At 43.1% G+C, this 21,401-nt stretch overlaps 1 protein-coding gene across 1 annotated transcript in view; it reads right to left on the bottom strand.

Moving 5' to 3' along the window:
• The window catches only part of LOC122449920 (glycine N-acyltransferase-like), a 29,676-nt gene extending 10,767 nt beyond the window's left edge, over positions 1-18,909 (bottom strand). The window contains exons 1-5 of the mRNA XM_043482024.1: positions 18,677-18,909; positions 12,554-12,649; positions 9,429-9,536; positions 3,697-3,823; positions 889-1,060 (exon numbers count right to left, since the gene is read on the bottom strand). Of these exons, the coding sequence (XP_043337959.1) occupies positions 889-1,060; positions 3,697-3,823; positions 9,429-9,536; positions 12,554-12,631 (485 nt within the window). The 5' untranslated portion in view covers positions 12,632-12,649; positions 18,677-18,909. The remainder of the gene's footprint in view (positions 1-888; positions 1,061-3,696; positions 3,824-9,428; positions 9,537-12,553; positions 12,650-18,676) is intronic.
• Between the last annotated feature and the right edge of the window lie 2,492 nt (positions 18,910-21,401).

Genomic DNA, 21,401 nt, shown 5'->3' with positions numbered 1-21,401 from the left:
GATTTTGCTTGTGACTTCACCTGACGGCCGCAGAGAACTGCGCACACGGGTGATCAGCCCTCGGGCTCAGTCTGCCTGAAGCCCTTCCCTGAGAACCACTGAGGGGTTGATCGTGGGCCCTGCAGCCCTCGGGCTCACTCTGCCTGAAGCCCTTCCCTGAGAACCACTGAGGGGTCCCGTCTTTTGAGCTTGAGCTGCCCATCTGACCCCGGACACACTGCTACCCTCATCCCGGTATAAGGAACCGGCTCCCCACCCTCAGCAAGCAAGCAAGCAAGGGAAACCCTTGCTTGTCTTCACCCCCGCCTGCTGCAGCAGGGGCATCAGTGAAGCTTTGCCTGAATTTCTTGCTGGGCTTCTAATCAGTGTCTGTTGCTTGGAGAAGGCCAAGCACCCTGGTCAGTATCAAAGTCACAAGTCAAGGTATGGCAAAAACCACTACAATATTGTAAAGTAATTAGCCTCCTACTAATAATAATAAATGAAAAAAAAAGAGCATGAAAAAAAAAAGCCACAAGTCAAAGGAATCTGCAGAGCCACCAGAATGTGGAAGAAGCAAGGCCGGATTCTCTCCTAGGGCCTTTGGAGGGAACATAGGTTTGCCAACTCCTGACCTCCACAACTGGGATAATACATTTCTGCTGTTTAAATCCACTCCAGTCTGTTGTGTCTTTTTGTGACTGTCCTAGGAGACTAATGCACTGGCTACTTCAGTGGCGACAGATATGACGTTTTTGGTTTGGTTTTGTTTTATCCTGCCAGTGGCTTGTGGGTGAGGTCTTAATTAGTTCTCAGACCAGAAGGATTAAACATCAGCAAGTGGTGAAAATGCAGTCCTAACCACTGGACCGCCTGGGAATTCCCCAGAGCAGATTCTATCAGACTTACCTGGATTTGTGTTTATCACCAAAGACTGATAATTTTTTTTCCTCCAGCAGAGAAGTAGCCAATTTCTTTCCTGCCTCAGAGGCCATATAGAGAAAGCATTGTGTTTGCTTGACCTTGCCCAATTTGATAGCTGCAAGATTTTTTATCACATCATCCAAGCTGGACTGTGAACCTAGATGGAGGAGATGAAGAATCATATGAGATATCATTATTCATTTAAACGTCAGGAAAAAGCCGTCCGATGACTGCAAAGTTTGTGGGTTTCGAATGATTAAAACTCGTGTTCCATCATGAAAAGACCTCTGTGGGATAATAGTAAATCACTCTCACATTTAAAAGAAATTCATTTGCAAAGCTGAAATAGAGACACAGACATAGAGAACAAACATACAGATTCCAAAGGGTCAAAGTGGAGGACGGGGTTGGGAGACTGGGATTGCCATTTTATATGATGTATATGATAGATGACTATCGAGAGCCTCCTAGAGAGCCCGGGAAAGTACTCAGTGCTCCGTGGTGATCTACACAGAAAGGAAATCCAACACAGGGGCGATACGTGTGCGTGCACGTGGCCGATTCGCTTTGCTGTGCCGCAGAGCCTGACACCGCCGTGTAACCAGCTAAACTCCAGCTTAAAACATCAACATCGGGACAACGGCGCGATTCCTGCACACAGCATGGGACAGGTATGCTCATCAAAGGAGATGTGGTGAAGATGATAACCAATATTCACTGAATTTATTTAACATTCTGTGCTATAGGTTGTTGCTATAATGGTCCCGGTTTTTTCTTCTTCACTATCCGGACTTTTTTCTCCTGAACTGCCTTCCGGGATTGACCATGAAACTTGCTTTGACCAATGCAGCAATAGCAAATGTGAGTGAGTAAGAAGCTTGAAAAGTGACTATGTATGAAGTTTGCCTTCTGTCTCTGCTCTTAAGAACCTTGGGTGACATCTGTATATCGCCCAAGCCGCTTCATCGGCACAGCCAGTAGCCAGAACAGACGAAGGCAGCGTTGACAGCCAGCCTCTAGATGGTGGCTAGCTTAGTCCTGCCAGTTCATGGACAACCCCCAGCTCACTGAAGTCACATGGGTGAATCCAGGGGAGACCAGCGGAAGAATCACCCAGCTGAGTCTCGTGCAAAGTGCTGACCCACAAAATTGGAGCTAATAAGCGATTGTGTTTTGCAGTCACTATTTTGGGGTGGTTTCAAAATCTGACTGATAAAACCAGGCATAGGGCCAAGCATTTCTCATTCAAGGTCTCACTTAATCTTTAAATAGCCTAATGTTTTGGGTACTATTATAATTGCTATTTTTACTCATCAGAAGGCTGATCCACAGAGCTCTTATTCCTCGTCTTAGACCACACAACTACTAACAGGCCTAACAAGGTCACAACTTCAGGTAGTCTGACTTCAGAGAACACACTTTTTTTTTTTTTTTGGATACACTGTAAGGCTTGTGGGATCTTAATTCCCTCACCAGGGATCGAACCTGGGTCCCTGGCAGTGAGGGCATAGAGTCCTAACCACTGACTGCCAGGGAATTCCCAAGCATATTTGTAATCACTAAATTCCTCCTCTGTAAGTATGATATATTGACACCATGGAGGTGAGGCAGAATGGAAGCTCTGCTCCCATGTCATCGATCCTGGAATAAACCATGAATTTTTGTTGTTGTTCAGTCGCTAAGTCATGTCTGCCTCTTTACGACCCATGGACTGCAGCACGCCAGGCTCCTCTGTCCTCCACCATCTCCCAGAGTTTACTCAAATCCATGTCCATTGAGTTGCTGGTGCTTTGTAACCATCTCATCCTCTGCCACTGTTTTCTCCTTTTGCCTTCAATCTTTCCCAGCATCAGGTCTTAATTCCAATGAGTCAAATCAGGTAGCTGTGAATTTTAACTATTAAGTAACTCTATTGCTCATGGTTCTCTGTGTAAACCCTGTACATGGCAGTCTTTAAGTCTTAATTCACTATTGTTGAAGGCGGTCATCAAAAACACATGTTGCCGTTGACTCGGGAGGCAACTGGAGGCTTCCCCCTCCCTCTCCTGTCCTTGAAACAAGTGTTCCACTTACCTTCCAGAAGCTGCTCCAAGGACACAGCCTTGAGATAGGAATGTGGTGTTCACACATCTGGATTGGGTATGTGACTAAACCTAGATAAGATCACTGTATACATTTTTAAGATTTTGGCAGGCAGGTGCGGGGATTCCTTCGTCCTGCAGTCTCCCAAGGCAAGCCTGGAAGGAAGTTCTCCTGCTTATTAAACTTGCCACCCAGCAGTCTGGAGTGGCCTGCCCCTTTCTCAGCCTCTCCCTGCCGTGCGTTCATAGGGGGGTGGCTTTCAGACTCCACCTGGGAAGCTCCCCAGGAGCCTTATGAACTGGCAGCTCTGGAGGTGCTGATGGCAGCTGAGAGAGAATGGACAGCTGGCTGAGTGTCTGGGATTGCAATAGAGATCTAGAAAGGGCATGTGTGTGTGTGTGTGTGTGTGTGTGTGTTAATCACTCAGTCATGTCAGACTTTGGCGACCCCATGGACTGTAGCCCACCAGACTCCTCTGTCCCTGGAATTGTCCAGGAAGAACACTGGAGTGGGTTGCCATTCCCTTCTCCAGGGGATCTTCCCAAGCCAGGGATCAAACCCAGGTCTCCTGCATTGCAAGCAGATTCTTTACCTTCTGAACCACCCAGGAAGCCTGTTATAGAGGATAAAGGGGTGTTATTCCAGATGTAAAGGGACCCTGCAGATCCGACATGGAGAGTCTGGCAGCCAGCCCACGTCCTGGCCCCTTACTTTGAATCTGCAGATGTTGCTTCCAGTTGATGACTTCTGGTGAGCCAAGGAATTCCTGACACTTCTTAGGGTCCTTGGAGTAGACTTGATAAGTATTGGTGTAGTGATCAAGGTCATCTGTCATCTCCTGTTTGGGTCAGGAAAGGAGAATCAACCAAAATGCATCTATTTAGTGATTGCCATGCTAGTTCTCAGTGTTATGTTGTATTATGATATTTTAAAAATACTAAAATATTGGCATTTTTTGTTGTATTGATTTTATTGAAGGACTATTTACATTATGAGATCAAGTCAAGGACTCCCTTATTCAAATAATGAAAAATGTCTTGAACAAAACTACTTCCAACTCAGTTATTGCTTTAAATTTTCAAAAGTAACAAAAACAATCTATTTAAAATTACTTTCCACCCCTCCAAGAAACACATGAAGAAGCTTGAAAAGTGACTGAGCACTGAATCTTGCTGTCTCCCGCTGCTCTTGAGAACCCTGAAGCTTCCGTGTGTTGCCCAGTCCACTTGCGTTAAGTGTGGTTGATAAACAGCAAAAACCAAGCTAGCACCTATGGCCAGACTTGGGACTGCGACCTACCTAGTCCTACCAGCTCAGTAAAATGACAATTGAGAAGTGAAATATTCGGCCAAAAGAATAAATCCTGCTTTAGGGCAAAGATGTTTAGATTATGTGGACGATGAACATGTCTTGATTGAAACAGATGTAGGCATCAGGTCAGACGATTCTTCTATACATTGTGAAACCAAGAAAAAGATGATGAAATCGATTTGTTTTCTTTAAAAAATACTCAAGGGCTTCTCTGGTGGTCTGGTGAAGACTCCATGCTTCCACTGCAGGAGGCATGGGCTGGATGGGGGGTATGTGTTCCATCCCTGGTTGCGGAACTAAGATCCCACGTGCTGCACAGAACAGCCAAAAAACAAAAATCATGCTATTGTTAAACCAACAACAATCCCGTCAGTAAACAAGCATACTCATTTAAGTATAACTAGTGAAATTATTAAAACTGACACAGGAGGATAAAGGAATAGATAAGATTCTGCACCTAGTGCAGAATCAGAAAGCTTTTTTCCCTATAACTGGAAAATATGCAACACAACTGCACTTCCTATTCAGCAAGGGTTACTTCTGATCAAACTTTAAGAGTAACGCCACCAAAAATGTCAATATAGGAGACTCCAGCCTCTGTCCCTCAAAATGATCAATAATTAGATAGATCAATAACTAGATCAATTGTGCCTGCTACCCACACACACACCAAAAAAAAAGCTATGAGAGAGCCCTGGAGTCCAGCAACACAGGAGAATTTAAAAAAAAAAAATTGAGACTAGCTGCCCCTAAAGAGAATAAAACAGTCCGATTTCACCTGCATCACCCCATTCACCAAGCCAGCATTGCTCAGCGCCAAGAGGGAACTCCCCAGCTAGAAAGCTCTCTCCCTCACCAAGAGAGGAAGCACGGGGTGAAGGAGCAGCTTCCCAAGCCTTCCAGGGCACACGCCAAGGTCCCAGTCTGGTTTCATCCCACCCACACTGGCAAAACTGAGACATACAGAGGTGGTTAGAAACAAGGAGGAAACACAGGGGCTACCAGCAGCAGCCTTGTAATGGGGTGATTCACAGCTCACCCTGACCTGCTCTGCAGGAACACCCAGCAGTTTTGGCCCCTGCAGAAATCAACAGTCAGCGCTGGACCACCCGCAGATATCATCAAGTTTAGCCCCACCAGGATTCACGTGCTCTGTGCCAGCCACCCACGCCCTCCCCGACCAGCTCCCACCGGAACCAGATCGCTGAGCCCGCGGTCAGCGCTGCAGCTGCGTGAGGACAAGCCGACACCCGCCACGGAGCACGCGTGAGCTGGCCCCCAGCTGCGCACTTGCGCGCCGCTCCACGGGGGACTGCCAGCGGCCGGCACTGCCGTCTGCCCAGTGAGAGCCAGACCGCGCAGTCACGAGAGAGCCCACCCATAGCCGGGTCCCCACAGCTGTCTGTGGGCCTGGATCGGGCCTGCACCCCGGCCCTGACCTGCCGCCGACCCCCAGCTGCCCGCCGGCACGCCCCAGCCGAGCCCCCGTCCCCGGTCTCCAACTGCTGCGCCCTCAAGGCAAGGCCCAGTAAACGCTGCGCTGAGCGCCAACAGCGAGGCCCCAGGGCGCCCGCGCGCCTGCAGTGGGTCCTGGCCCCGCTGCCTGCCGGGCCCCACCTCGTGCGCCTGTTTGCACACGGCCAGCCGCCACACAGGAGTCTGCAGCTGGCCCCCACAGCTGTGTCTGCACACGCCGCCGACTGCAGCCTCTACTTCTGCCTGCCCTGGCCCCTGGCCACTGGGCCTGGAGGCGTCACTGAGGACCCCAAAAGCCTTGAAGCCACTGTCGACCCCGGCCCCCCCCCCCCCCGAAATGCTCACCAAGGATCACACAGTTGTCAGTGTGGATCCCGGTAGCCTGGGTGGAAAACACATCACCCCCTAGATGACCACCCACCTGAAGACCAGTGCCACCATGAACCCCTACACTCCGCGTCCTACACCACTAGACCTGGGGTCACAGCACGTCCTGGAGAGCCCCAGAAAGTCACTCAGTCATGCCTGACTCTTTGTGAGTCTGTGGACTGCAGCCAAAGCTCTCTGTCCACGAGATTTCCCAGGCAAGAATACTGGACTGGGTAGCCATTCCCTTCTCCGAGGGATGGAACTCGAGTCTCCCACATTGCAGGCAGACTCTTTACCATCTGAGCCACCGGGGAAGCCCTTATGCCTTGAATACACCTAAATCAGTCTCATGAAACCCCTTATCTTTGGGAAACATCAAAAGAACCAATGTGTGAATTTATTAAATTTCCAGAAGTAGAAGAGAGGGAAAGGGGGAAGAAAGTTTATTTAAAGAAATAATGGCTAAGAACTTCCCAGTTCTTGGAAGAAATTCGGATATACAAGTTTAAGAAGCTAATAGGTCACCAAACAACTTAAAGAGGACCTCGCTTAGATACATTAGAATAATATTGTTGAAAACCCCGTAAGGCGGTTATCAGTAGATTTCTCAGAGACCTTGCAAGCCAGGAGAAAATAGGGCAATATATTTAAAGTGTGGAAAGAAAGAAACTGTCAACCAAAAATACTTTAAACCAGTCAAATTTGTTCTTCAGAGACAAGACAGACTTTCACTAACAAATAAAAACTAAAGAAATTCATCACTAAAAGGCTTGCCTTATAAGAAATATCAAAACGGGAACAGTTCTCAGAACAGTTGCAAATAATCCTCTTAAAATAGGCAGAGGAATTGAATAGACATTTTTCCAAAGAAGATATACAAATGACCAACAGATAAATGAAAAAGTGCTTTATATCACTAATTATCAGGTAAATGCAAATCAAGACCACATACATAGCAGAATGGTTATCATCAGAAAGACAAGAGATAACAAGCATGGGGGGAGGTTTGGAGATAAAGGAACATTTGTGCGCTGTTGGTGGGAATGTAAGCTGGTATAGCCACTATAGAAGTGGTATGGTGGTTTTCCCCCAAATTTAAAACAGAACTGTCATAGGAATTGGGAATCCCATTCTGGGTGTACACCCAAAGGCAATGAAAACAGGATCTGGAAAAGATACCTGTGCTCCATGTTCAACGCAACGTTATTCACAACAGCCAAGACGTGGAAACAACAAATGGATGGACAGAGGAAATGTGGCATGTCTGTGCAATGGAATATCAGTCATTCTGGAGAAAGAAGCAAACCCTGCCATTTGTGACACGTGGGTAGACCGTGTATGCATTGTGCTAAAGGAAGTAAGGCAGACAGAGAGAGACAAGTGCTGTATGATGTCTTTTACGTGTGGGATTTTAAAACACTGAATCACAGAGACGGAGTTGAATGGCAGTTCCTAGATACTGGGGGTGCCCGGGAGGGGGCAGTGGGGAGATGTTGGTCAAAGGGCACAAACTTCAGTTATAAGATAAATAAGTTCTGAGGACCAAAGGCACAGAATGAGGACTATATTAGTGCTGTTTTATATGCAGTTGAGCATTGTACAATGCAGGAGTCAGGGACCCCAACTCTCCCCACAGCTGAAAATCTGCATATAACTTTACAGCCACCCTTTGTATCTGCTATTCTGCATCCACAGAGTCAAACATTGTCAGATGGTGGAGTACTGTAGCATGTAATTATTGGGGAAAAAAATATTTAAGTGGACTTGCGCAGTTCCAACCCATGTTGTTCAAGGGTTAACTGTACTTGAACAACTGTACTTGTTGCTGAGAGAGCAGATTTTGAATGTTTTCACTAAAAAATAGAATGGTAATTATGAGACAGGATGGAAGGTTAGCTAAAGTTATGGAGGGAATCTTTGTACTGTACATGTATATCAAATCCGCAATGTTGTAGATCTGACACAATCTTATATGTCAATGATCGCTCTTCAAGTTAGAAAAGTGTTATTTTTAAGACTGTATTTTTGAAAGTAGCTCAGATTTCTATCAGTAATTAAAAGTCTTCATTTTAAATTGTCATTTAATTTGGTTTTCTTGAATATTTCTTACCCATTTCACTTCTATATAAGTTATATTAAATGATAATATATTTATATTAAAAATTTACTTGATATTTAAAAATATAATTATACTTTTTATTTTTGAATAAACTTAACTATTAAATAACTGTAACTATTCAGTTTCACTAATTAAAAAATTAGCATACAATATGTAACCAACAGTTCCAACTATGTAATTTACTCCTTAATTTTCCTTAATTCACTCTCTTGTTTCAGACTTTATCTCTTGCAACTGCTTTGAATGAAGTCCTGCTCTGCCACCATGTAAAAACTCCTATTTACATTCGACACCCAGTTTTGGTAAAATTTCTACTAAGAATCATTCTTCTCCCAGCAGCCTCTGCCACATGCTTATTTTCCCCTGCCTGGTTTTATTTGCTTAATTGATGACCGTAGGTTATAACATGGGCAGCATCTCAGCGGGAAGAGACCATCACAATGAGACATTTTGAGTTAGCATGACTGAGTTGGTGTGGTTTCAAAATGTGTGTTTTTACAAGGTATGAGATACTTTTCCCCTTAGGTTAAGAGTTTAAAATGGGCTTGATTTATTCCATGTAGAAATCCAGCCTGGGAAATGCTCCTTTGACGCCTTTCACAAAAGATGAAGCCCTTGTCTAAGCCATCAATGTAACCCTACATTAGCACAGCCTCCCACTGGTCACCTCTATTCCCACAAACTGGATTCGAGAAATGACCAAGCGTTTGGCCGTAAGCGGCACAGGAGGCTGTTTGTGTTTTGATTCTGCCCATTCCGCACCATGGGGCCCTAGTGGCTCAGACAGTAAAGAATCCGCCTGCAATGCAGGAGACATGGGTTCGATCCCTGGGTTGGGAAGATCCCCTGGAGAAGGGAATGTCAGCCCACTCGAGTATTCTTGCCTGGAGAATTCCATAGACAGAGAAGCCTGGCGGGCTACAGTCCACGAGGTTGCAAAGAGTCAGACACAACTGAGCAACTAACCATTTCACACCATGCTGTCATTTACCTTTGGATTTACCCATAATCTCCTCCAGGCTGTGGACTTTTTGAAGATAAGGACATGTTGACTATATCACCTTGATTTATTTCTATATTCCCAGGGTCTACCATATTGCCAAGTGCATAGTAAGTACATAGCAAATATGAACACAAATACATATTCATTCCACATCTGGCCACTTACCTGCTCCTGAGGGCGGATAACCACAGTATTAAAATCAGGCCACTTGTCCACCAGAGCCTTTAGCTTGAAAGGGTTTCCCTGGTTTATGTGGAAGGTGGTCCCATAAACCTGCAGTATTACAAGAAAGTGAGAGGATGATCTTATTAGGAAGAGATGGCAAAGTGCCGTGTTTGCATAGGGCAAGGTTTATTTTTATGAAATAATGGAATTTTTTCACTGGAAGGTACCTAGTGAGAACTTCAGCAGACCATTGGTGAGATTCTAAGTTTTCCCCCAATAAGTATATCTTCTAAAAATATTCACATAAAAGATATTCAAACCAACAAAACTTATGAACAAAAATCATGAACTCTCCCATTACAGAATTTAATAAGATCTTTCACAGATCTTCATCTGTTCATGTACATGTGTAGGTGCTAAGTCCCTTCGGTCATGTCTGACTCTTGTGAGCCCGTGAACTGTAGCCCACCAGGTTCCTCTGTCCATGGGATTCTCCAGGCACACACAACAAATTTCCCAAAACTGGAGAATGTCAGATACACTCCACTCCAGGTGTTTCCAACTTTTTGATGTAAAAAAGTACTCTTCAGAGAGTATCTTTTTGCTGAAATCTTTGCATTTGTACCTGATATTTGCTTAGGGAAGGTTTTTAGAAGGGAGATTGCTGGGTTTAAAGTTATCTACATGTTTAAGGTTTTTTAACACATATTTTCAAATTAACCTCTGGTAAAGGTAACTATTTCCTACAAATAAGTGGAGGCTATAGTAGCTAAAGGTCATGGAGAATTGTCTCTTTGGTCCCTTTACAGTAAATATAAACAAAACCAGTTAGGCTACCTATAGAAGAATGCTTACCCCAGAGTAAAAGGATGGTTTACAAATGGTTAAGACTGAGGAAGGTGAAGATATTCAACTCATCCCAAATTATGCCAAGTCTTTCAAAGTATCAGCCTCAAATGAGATAAACCAATGCAGCCACACTTCTCCCCACTGTAAATTTATGGTCTGATCTGCACCCACAGTGGCTAATATTGGCATATCTTCTCTGTGTGCAAGGCACAGTTCTGCCTGTTCCCCAGAAAGTCTTCTCATCTGACAACAACCCCGAGAGGCTGGAGGTCCCGTTACTCCCCCTCCTCTTTTATTGTGGCCACGCAGCCTGTGGGATCTTCGCTTCAACATCAGGCATCCACGGTTCGAACCCGGGCCCTAGGCAATGACAGTACCAAGTCCTAACCCCTGGGGCCACCAGGAAATGCCCTCATGGCTGTGAGGAAACCAAGGCCTGTAAGTTAAGTGACGTGGCGGGGAGACAGCTTGTTGGTGGAAGGGGCGGGTACGGATGCAGGCAGGCTGTCCTTTCAGCCGTAGAACCAAGGAGAAGTCACTGTCATCAAGGTAACTCCCGTGGTGGGATGAGGGTGCATATTCTATACAAAACTGTAAGATAGAAACTGAAATGTATATTTTATTGACCAAAGTCCAAGGCGCTGTGCTAAGCAGATGAGCATAACAGTTAGGACTTGGCTTCAGGTGTTCACTTGCCCAGAGTAAAATCCTGGCTGCTTACCGTGTAAACTTGGTGAAGCCCAGAGACCTGCTGGACTTTAGGAACAACATCGCAGCAGCAGGGTTCTGACACTGATAGAGTCCGGATGCAGAACACTTCCCTCATCATGAGGATGGCTCCTGAGGCTCTTTTACGGTCACACCCACGACCTTCCCATTGCCCACCTCCTCTTTCACCTCCAGCAAACATCAGTGTGTTCTGTTTCTGTATTTGGTTATTCCAAAGATTTTATATAAATGGACTTAAATTGTGTGGAACCCTTAGGGTCTGGCTTTTTTCACTCAGCATAATTTTCTGGGGATTCATCCAAATCGTTGCAGGTATCCCTAGGTCATTTCTTCTTTATCATTTAGTGGTATCCCATAGTATGGATGTACCACAGTTCATTTGCCACTCAACTATGGGAGGACATGTGAGTTGTTTCCAGCTTTTGACTTACAAATGGCTTTTTAAGAGGGGCTGTACCATCTCACATTCCCAGCAGTGATTTATGAGAGATCCAGTTCACTCTCTTAACAGGATCTGAAGTTGAGGGGCTGTTTTGTTCAAAACACACAGGTAGGCTCTGGAGAGTTGAAACAGAATAAATGGATTATATTTCTGGCCCCAGGAGTAACCAGGTGGGCGACTTACTAAGTTTTCCTGGCCTCAGATGCATCTTCCACAACATAGGGAGAACAGTGACCCCTCCTCAGGTGGGAGTTTTGAGGCTGACACGCGGCCACAGATCAAGTGCAGCAGCTGAGGTGACGTGAAGGCTGCAAGCGCTTTCCGGCGCCGCTGACGGCCACGCTGCCATTGTTTTGCCTGGAGGCCCTGCTGGCGCTGGCCGCGGTTCTGTGATTAAGCGTCTATCTTTAGATGTGAAAGGAGCTTTTAAAAGCAGTTCAGGGAATTCCCTGGTGGTCCATAGTTAGAACTCACGCTTTCTCTGTGGAGGACCTGGATTCAATCCCTGGTCAGGGAACTGAGATCTGACAAGTCACGCAGACAAAAAAGAAAAAGCCAAAATGAAAGAAAAAGCATTTTCCTCCTTTCATCAATCCTCTGAATGTCAAAAATGAAGATATAAATAAATCTGCATAAATCCAGCCGTTCTGTAGTAAATATCATTGCCTGAAAGTAATGAATAGCAGATAATTCTCTAGATCTCTTCCATGCACACTTGGATTTCAAAGAAATTAAGATTTGATCTGTTAAATATTCCAAGAAGATACACACACGGTGGTTAACTTCACCTCAGGTGCAAATCTTTAAAAATTAGTATGTACTTAGACCAACCTTTTAAAGAGAAATCAAGGAAATGTTTTTTTGAGTCTTCAGAGGGTAGTGTTTTTGTAACTTAAAATTATTGGACAGCTGAGAACTCTTTCCTCTTCCGGGACATCAGTAGAATCTACTTCCCTTGCCAAGAGATGGTGTGACCTATGTGAGATGTGGTGTGAGTGAGTTCTTACCACAGAACAAGCACTCGGTAAGAGCTCATTCTCTTACTGACCTCTTTAGTTCCCTAAGAATGTAACCCTTTGCTTCCCTAAGAATGTCCCGTGCTCACCTTTAAGGATTCAGGGATGCTCTTCCTCAAGGATTTTTCTAGCATCTGCAGCATCTGTGGGCCTTGTAAGTGGAGCATCTTGGCAGGTACCTTAGCCTAGTGAGGACCAAGAAATAGCCAGGAATGAGAAGATGCTGAACCAATAGGAAAAGATTCACACAACTTTACCTGAGTTTCAGAAGGTAACAGGGAAGATCAATTTGCCTAGAATAACTGCCTTGGGAAAGGGAAAGATATTTAGATTGTTTCCATGTCTTGCTGTTCTACAATCATAAAAATTTCCTCTTATATTTTCTTTCAGAAGTCTTATAGGTTTAGTTCCTATATATGGGTCTACAGAAATTTCAAATTAACTTTTTGTAGGTGGTGTGATGTAAGAGTTGATATTCTTTTCCCCAGGGTAGATTTGATGTTGTTGATCAGTTGCTAAGTCATGTGCCAACTCTTTGCAAAGCTATGGACTGCAGCACACCAGGCTTCCCTGTCTTTTGCTATCTCCTGAAATAGAAAGCAGTTATTTAATTACTAGTTATTGAAAGGACTTTCCTTTCTCTGTTGAGTTGCTTTGATGTAATTGTTGAAAAGCAATTGAGTTTATATGTATGGGTGCAACTCTCAAGTCTCTATTAGTTTAATTGACCTATATATCTATTCTTATGATTTTTTTTTACTACTGTTTTTGAGTATAACGTGGCTTTATAGTAAGTCTTTTTTTTTTTTTTTAATAGTGTGAGTCCACCAACTTTTTAGATGCTTTTTGCTTAGGTTTTTTGCATTTCTATTTAAATTTTGTAATAATCTTGTGAATTTTTATTAAAAACTTTCTAACATTTATGTTGAGATTGCAGTGAATCTGTAGCTTAGTTGTATAAGAAGTAATATTTGAAAAATATTGAATATTTTAGTCTATGAATGTGATGTATCTCTCCATTATTTTAGGTCTTCTTTAAATTTTTTAGCAAAGTACTTTAGTTTTTGGCTATCTTCTGTTAAGCTTATCCCCATTCATTCCCTTCTTCAGATGTCATTATAAATAAATATGAGACTTCTCAGGTGGCACTAGTGATAAAGAACCCACCTGCCAATTCAGGAAAACCAAGAGACACCAGACAGATTCCTGGGTTGGGAAGATCCCCTGGAGGAGGAAATGGCAACTCACTCCAGCATTCTTGCCTGGGAAACCCCACGGTCAGAGAAGCTTGGCGAGCTATATGGGGTTGCAAAGAGTTGGACACAACTAAAGTGACTTAACACATAAATAAATATGTAACTGTAAATTATGTTATATTTTGAAGTTTTTAAAAATTTTGTTGCTTGTTTATAGAAGTGCAATTTTTCTATATTGCTTTTATGTAGTGAGACCTTATTGAGTTAACTGATTACTTTTAGTGTTGTTGTTCAGTTGCTAAGTCAAGTCCCACTCTTTGTTACCACATAGACTGCAGCACGCCAGGCTCCCCTGTCCTTCACTATCTCCCGGAGTTTACCGAAACCCATGTCCATTGAGTCGGTGATGCCATCTAACCATCTCATCCTGTCGTCCCCTCCTCCTCCTGCCCTCAATCTTTCCCAGCATTAGGGTCTTCTCCAGTGAGTCAGATCTTCCCATCAGGTGGCCAAAGTATTGGAGCTTTAGCTTTAGCATCAGTCCTTCCAATGAATATTCAGTGTTGATTTTCTTTAGGATTGACTAGTTTGATCTTGCAGTCTAAGGGACTCTCAAGAGTCTTTTTCAGCACCACAATTCAAAAGCATCAGTTCTTCAGTGCTCAGCCTTCTTTTATGGTCCAACTCTCACGTCCATACAGGACTACAGGAAAAGCCATAGCTATGATTGTATGGACCTTTGTTGGCAAAGAAATGTCTCTGCTTTTTTAACATGCTGTCTGAGTTTGTTATAGCTTTTCTTCTAAGGAGCAAGTGTCTTTTAATTTCATGGCTGTGGTCACCACCTGCAGTGATTTTGGAGCCCAAGAAAATAAAGTCTGTCAGTGCTTTTACTTTTTCCCCTTCTTCACGCCATGAAGTGATGGCACCAGATGCCATGATCTTCATTTTTTTAATTGAGTTTTAAGCCAGCTTTTTCACTCTCCTCTTTCACCCTCATCCAGCAGCTCTTTAGTTTCTCTTCGCTTTCTGCCATTAAATTGATATCATCTGCCTATCTGAGGTTATTGACATTTCTCCTAGAAATCTTGATTCCAGCTTGTGATTCATCCAGCCTGGCATTTTGCATGATCTACTGTGCACAGAAGTTAATTGAGCAAGATGACGATATACAGCCTTGACGTACCCCTTTTCCAATCCTGAACCAGTCAGTTGTTCCATTTCTAGTTCTAACTGTTGCTTCTTGACTCCCACACCGGTTTCTCAGGAGACAAGTAAGGTGGTTTGGTATTCCCATCTCTTTAAGTATTTTCCACAGTTTGTTTTGATCCACACAATCAAAGACTTTAGCATAATCAATGAAGCAGAAGTAGATGTTTTTCTGGAATTTCCTGGCTTTCTCTATGATTCTACCAATGTTGGCAATTTGATACTGATTCCTCTGCCTTTTCTAAGCCCAGCTTGTACATCTGGAAACTCTGGGTTCATGTACTGCTGAAGCCTAGCTTAAAGGATTTTGAGCATTACCTTCTAGCATGTGAAATGAGTGCAATTGTACAATCTTTGGCAGTTTGAGCATTCTTTGGCATTGCCCTTCTTTGGCATTGGAATGAAAACTAATCTTTCCCACAATTACCTTTAGTAGTTGTGTATTTTTGCAATTAAAATTTTCTATATATGTGATCAAAATTTTTTTTTTGCAAATGAAAATAATTTTGTGTCTTCCATCTATATGTGTTTTATTCCTTTTCTTGTCTTATTGTACCACTTAGAACTTGCAGGAAAATATTTTATAGGAGGTGCTATATGAGCATTCTTCTTGGTATTAGGGAAAAGTATTTATTTTCTTACTTAAGCTTAGCTGTTAATTTTTCATCGATCACCTTTGTCATGTTGAAAAAGTTGCTTGTTAAGAGGTTTTTTAAAAATCATAAATTAATGTTGATATTTGTCAGCCAGTTTTAATACATCTATTGGGATAATTATATGATTTTTTTCTTGTTGACATGTTGAATTTTAATTATTTATTTTTGAATGCCAAATGAATAGTATATTTTCAGGATAAACCCCAGTTATTCATAAGGTATTATTTTTATATATTGTTGGATGAATTTTCTATTATTTTAAAGGATTTTTTGCACCTATGTTTGCAAATGATTGATGCATATTGATCTACATTCTTATTTTCTAGTAAAGTTTTCATCCATTTTGATATAATATTTATGTTCAGAAAATACAAATTGGGAAAGAGTTTCCTCCTCCCCTGTTTTCTTAAGAGAATTGATGTTTCTTCATCAAGTATTTGTTGATTTCATCAGTGAAGCCGTCTGGGACTCGGAAATATTTTTACTTGCAATTAAGTTCCTCTGTGGAAATGTTTTAACTACAAATTCAGTTTCCTTTGTAAATATATGGCTTTTCTGATCTTGGGGATCACTTTTATTTATTTAATTGGGTCTTCTTTGGTGGCTCAGACAGTAAAGAATCTGCTTGCGATGCAGGAGACCCAGGTTTGATCCCTGGGTTGGGAAGATCCCCTGGAGAAGGGAATGGCAACCCACTCCAGTATCCTTGCCTGGAGAATTCCATGGACAGAGAAGCCTGGCAGGTTACAGTCCATGCAGTTGCAGAGTCAGACATATCTGGCTATTTATTTAGGTCATTAGAGGGATTTTTTTTTTCCATTTCATCTAAGCTGTAGAATTTATTGCACAAAGTCATCTATATTTTCCCATCCTTTAAATGTCTGTGGGACTTATAGTAGTGTTCCCTCACTCATCACTGACAGTACTGGCAATTCATGTTCTTTTTCAAAATTTCTTAATCAGTTTAGAGTTGGGTTCCCTAAATTTAGCACCATTTATATTTCAGTCCAGATAAGTCTTTGTTGGGGGAGGCAATTCTATGCATCATAGAACATATAATAACATCACTGGACTCTACCAACTAGCTCTCAATAGTAACACTTCCACTCTCAGTTGTGAGAAACAAAAATGTCTCTAGGCATTTATTTCATCTTCCTGAGAGCCTCAGGATTTGTTGTTGTTCAGTCACTAGGTCGTGTCCAACCCTTTTCGATCCCATGGACCGCAGCACACCAGGCTCCTCTGTCCTTCACCATCTCCTAGAGTTCACTCAGATTCATCTCCATCGAGTCAGTGATTCTATCTAACCATCTTATCCTCTGCCCCCTTCTCCTTTTGCCTTCAATCCTTCCCAGCATCAAGTAGAAGTCCAGCATTCCGGGAGGCAAATGTGACCTTTTGTCCGAAAGCCTCCTGTGAGAGGCAAAATGAGTTTGATGCCAAATTTCTAGGGTTGTAGCATTGTTACAATACTGCAAGCCATTTAATAAGAGACTGTTCTGTTAGGCAGGCCCACATATACACAGTGAAAAGTACCGCCGTCCCCAGCAGCAACAGCAAAGCATGCTGCCCTGTTAATGAGTAGATTGAAAAGTGAAGAGGCCCTAGAATACTGCCCAGTCATCATGAGCTTTTAGCTTTGGCAAAAGGCAAAGTCCACACACACACACACACAAAATAAGAACTTCAGACCCAGCCGTCCTGAATGGAAGTATTTGCAAAATGGTGAACAATTTAAACAAAGAAAACAAGCTCTAAAGAACAATTTTATAAAACAGCACTATCAAATAGGAACACCAAGGTGCATCCCTGATGTCTAGCACTAGGATAAGATTGCATAAATGACGATCTCAGTATGCTACGATTCTAGGAGGCATTAATAACTATGACACGCACAGGAGAACACTAAAATCAAAGGAGAAAATGTAGAACACAAAACAGTACATAATCCTTGATTATAATATGTAAATCTCTGCTTACCCGTATTCAGTATGCAACATATATGAGAACTGTAAGGAGGTAGAAAGAGAAACTCAGAAGGGAAAACAAGATGTGAAAAGCCATGTAATGCAAATTTAGAGAGTGGCATTGACATGTGTGCACGGACATGTGCAAATGAGATGGCAGCTGGAAGCCTCTGTGTAACACGGGGAGCTCGGCTCAGGGCTCTGTGATGACTTACGGGGGGGATGGGGGGGCAGGGAGCCTCAGGAGAATGGGGACCTCAGGTGTGAGCGAGCGCTGCTCAGTGTCCGACTCTTTGCGACCCCACGGACTGCAGCCCACCAGGCTCCTCTGTCTACGGAATTCTCCAGGCAAGAACGCTGGAGTGGGTTGCCATTTCCTCCTCCAGGGCATCTTCCCAACCCAGGGACTGAATCCAGGACTCCTGCATTGTAGGCAGATTCTTTACGGTCTGAGCCACCCGCGAAGCCCAGGGGAGGGATATATGTATACAGATAGCTGGTTCACTTCACTGTACAGCAGGAATTAACACAATATTGTAAAGCAGTTATATTTCAACTAAAAAAAACTTTAAAAGCCATTTTATAGCCATAACAGTATTGATAAGATATTTTACATTAGCTTTCTTTTTCACGGGATCTGAATTAACCAACAGTTAACCTAGCGTGCATTCTAGTCCCCGTTCCTCTTCATTATTTCCTCTCTGACTTTGAACCAACTGCTTTGCTTTCTTGGTTAACCTTTACCTAAGGAACAAGCTACTTCCTTTAGAATTGTTCCTAAAGGGGTAAATAGAACAACGTTTGCCTCATGTCTCGGCACAATAGGTGTGTTAGGTAAATGTTACCTGGGTCAGCATCCTTCCTGCAAATGTTATTACCTCTCCACTCACCCACCAACTTCCAAACTCCTTCCATATTATTCATCTGCTCAGAATGGAAACCTGGCTTCATCCTTCCATGCACCTTTTTTTTCCCACAGTACATCTATCATATACACGGTAGAGGCAATGCATTATTTCTCAAATCAAATAGGCTCCCTCCCCTTTGGCATAAGCATTGATCAATAAGCTTGGCACGTCCCGTCTAAAACCGACAAGAGCGTTTGATTTTTCCTACCACTTGTGGGAAGACGAGGAGGTGAGTATCACAGAGCAGTGACTCTCTCCGCCGAGGTGAGTCCTCACCTGGAAAGTTGTCTCCACAAAGAACAGTCCCCAGGAGCCAAGGAGAAGCAGCAGACTTTTCCAGAATGTGAAATGCTCGTTGTCCTGACACGCCCAGCCAAGAACTGCAAAGTGTGCTTTGATAGTTTTTCTACAGAAACAGCTACGTTGGAGCTGTCAATGTGGACCTTTCCTCTTTAGAAAAGAAGGGAGAAGTTTCCAGGAGCTGGGGCAGCCTCTCCTGAACCTCTGGGCCCTCCTTCTGGGTCACATGTTCTGCTGTTCCTGCAAATCTGGGAGTCTGGCTGTAACTCAGGGTTTGTAATCCTACTGTTTACCAGTCCTGTGTCTATGACCTAGTCAGCTAACACCTCTTTGCCTCTGTTTCCTTATCTATAGGTGAGATCAATAACACTGCCTACACTTACTTACTAGGTTTCTGCTTTGTTAAGTTAAACAGGCTAACTTCTGTGAGCTGCTTAGGGAAGTACCTGACAAATACAAAATGTATATTAATGTCTCTTAAATGAAAGAAAGCAAAACAAAATTACCCACATATATGGTGTAAGCTGCCTAAGTAAATGTATCTTTCAAGATATTGAGTGAAAGCCTTTTTCCCCTGTGGTTATAGATCCAATCCCTTTTGATACTTTCATTCTAATGTGAGGCACTGAAGAGAAGAATGTCAGGAAGAGGTGATATGTTCTCCTACGACCCCGTCCTAAACAGTCCTGCACAGTGTGTTTTTCTTATAAACATCCCCACCAAGGTCCTCATTTATGTTGACTCAAGGTGGCTTTTCGTAACTAGCTCATTATATATAAGTGAAGATGCTCACGTATAGGGTTAGATAAGGTTTTGCCTTCACTTGGGGTTCCTGGTATTCAAGGAAAACAAATTCACATTTAAACATTATCAAGGGATTTCCCTTGGGGTCCAGAGGTTAAGAACCCATCTTGCAATGCAGGGGAAGCAGGTTCAATCCCCAGTTAGGGAACTAAGCCCAGACAGCTAGAGAGCCCGCGCGCTGCAACGAAGACGCTGACTAAGGCAGCCAAGGTCCCTCGTGTTGCAAGTGGACCCAATGGGGTCAAATAAGCAAATAAGTATTTAAAAAAAAAAAAAAACCAAAACCACATAAAGAAATTTTTAAAAATTATCAGCAGTCAGATAGCTTAACACACATAATATATCTTGGAAACAGAGATAAAAGCATGGAGGCAAATCACTTTTATCTTATCAGGGATAGGGCTTCCCTTGTGGCTCAGCTGGTAAAGAATCTGCCTGCGATGAACATTGGGGTGCACGTGTCTCTTTCAGATCTGGTTTCCTCAGTGTGTATGCCCAGAAGTGGTATTGCTGGGTCATATGGCAGTTCTATTTCCAGTTTTTTAAGGAATCTCCACACTGTTTTCCATAGTGGCTGTACTAGTTTGCATTCCCACCAACAGTGTAAGAGGGTTCCCTTTTCTCCACACCCTCTCCAGCATTTATTGCTTGTATTCATCGCAGCACTGTTTATAATAGCCAGGACATGGAAGCAACCTAGATGCCCATCAGCAGATGAATGGATAAGGAAGCTGTGGTACATATACACCATGGAATGTTACTCAGCCGTCAAAAAGAATTCATTTGAACCAGTCCTAATGAGATGGATGAAACTGGAGCCCCTTATACAGAGTGAAGTAAGCCAGAAAGATAAAGAACATTACAGCATACTAACACATATATATGGAATTTAGAAAGATGGTAACGATAACCCTATATGCAAAACAGAAAAAGAGACACAGAAATACAGAACAGACTTTTGAACTCTGTGGGAGAAGGTGAGGGTGGGATGTTCCAAAAGAACAGCATGTATACTATCTATGGTGAAACAGATCACCAGCCCAGGTGGGATGCATGAGACAAGTGCTCGGGCCTGGTGCACTGGGAAGACCCAGAGGAATCGGGTGGAGAGGGAGGTGGGAGGGGGGATCGGGATGGGGAATACGTGTAACTCTATGGCTGATTCATATCAATGTATGACAAAACCCACTGAAATGTTGTGAAGTAATTAGCCTCCAACTAATAAAAAAATTTAAAAAAAAAAAAAAAAAGAATCTGCCTGCAATGCAGGAGACCTGGGTTTGATCCCTGGGTTGGGAAAATCCCCTGGAGAAGGGAAAGGCAAACCCACTCCAGTGTTCTGGCCTGGAGAATTCCGTGGACAGTATAGTCCGTGGGGCTGCAAAGAGTCGGACACGACGGAGTGACTTTAACTTTCACTTATCAGTGACCTAACTCAGGAAAAGAAACGGTTTATTGTTGTAAAAGCATTGAGATCTGTGGACATTTTATTTATCTTACATATAGATGGCTCCAGCGCATTTTTGGTGTTAATCCTTTGTGTTTGCAATGGCACAGACTCTTACCAGTCAGTCAAATAAAATTCAAACTCTGGGCTAAAAAACATAAACTAATTTGACTGAAGTGTGTTCTTTATGACAACCTAAGGCTAGAGGTGCCCCATTAGCTAGCAGGCATAACTCCAGGTATACTTGACAAGTTCCAGACTCTTTGAAAAGACCTAGAGTCCACTGAGGCAGTTGGGGAAGAAATACACGGAAATGGTCTAAGATTCCCACAGTCCTGACTTAGAGAAGAACCTGATTCCTTCATAGGATAAGAACCCAGGAGCCTCTTACGAGGTGTGGTTAAAATGACTAATTCCATAGGTTCTCCATGTCTGGGTTATGTCACAAAA

Source organism: Cervus canadensis, chromosome 11 (genome assembly GCF_019320065.1).
Source record: "Cervus canadensis isolate Bull #8, Minnesota chromosome 11, ASM1932006v1, whole genome shotgun sequence".
In the NCBI taxonomy this organism is placed as follows: domain Eukaryota; kingdom Metazoa; phylum Chordata; class Mammalia; order Artiodactyla; family Cervidae; genus Cervus; species Cervus canadensis.
Note: the sequence above shows the minus strand (reverse complement) of the source record. Positions and strands in the feature narration are given on the sequence as shown.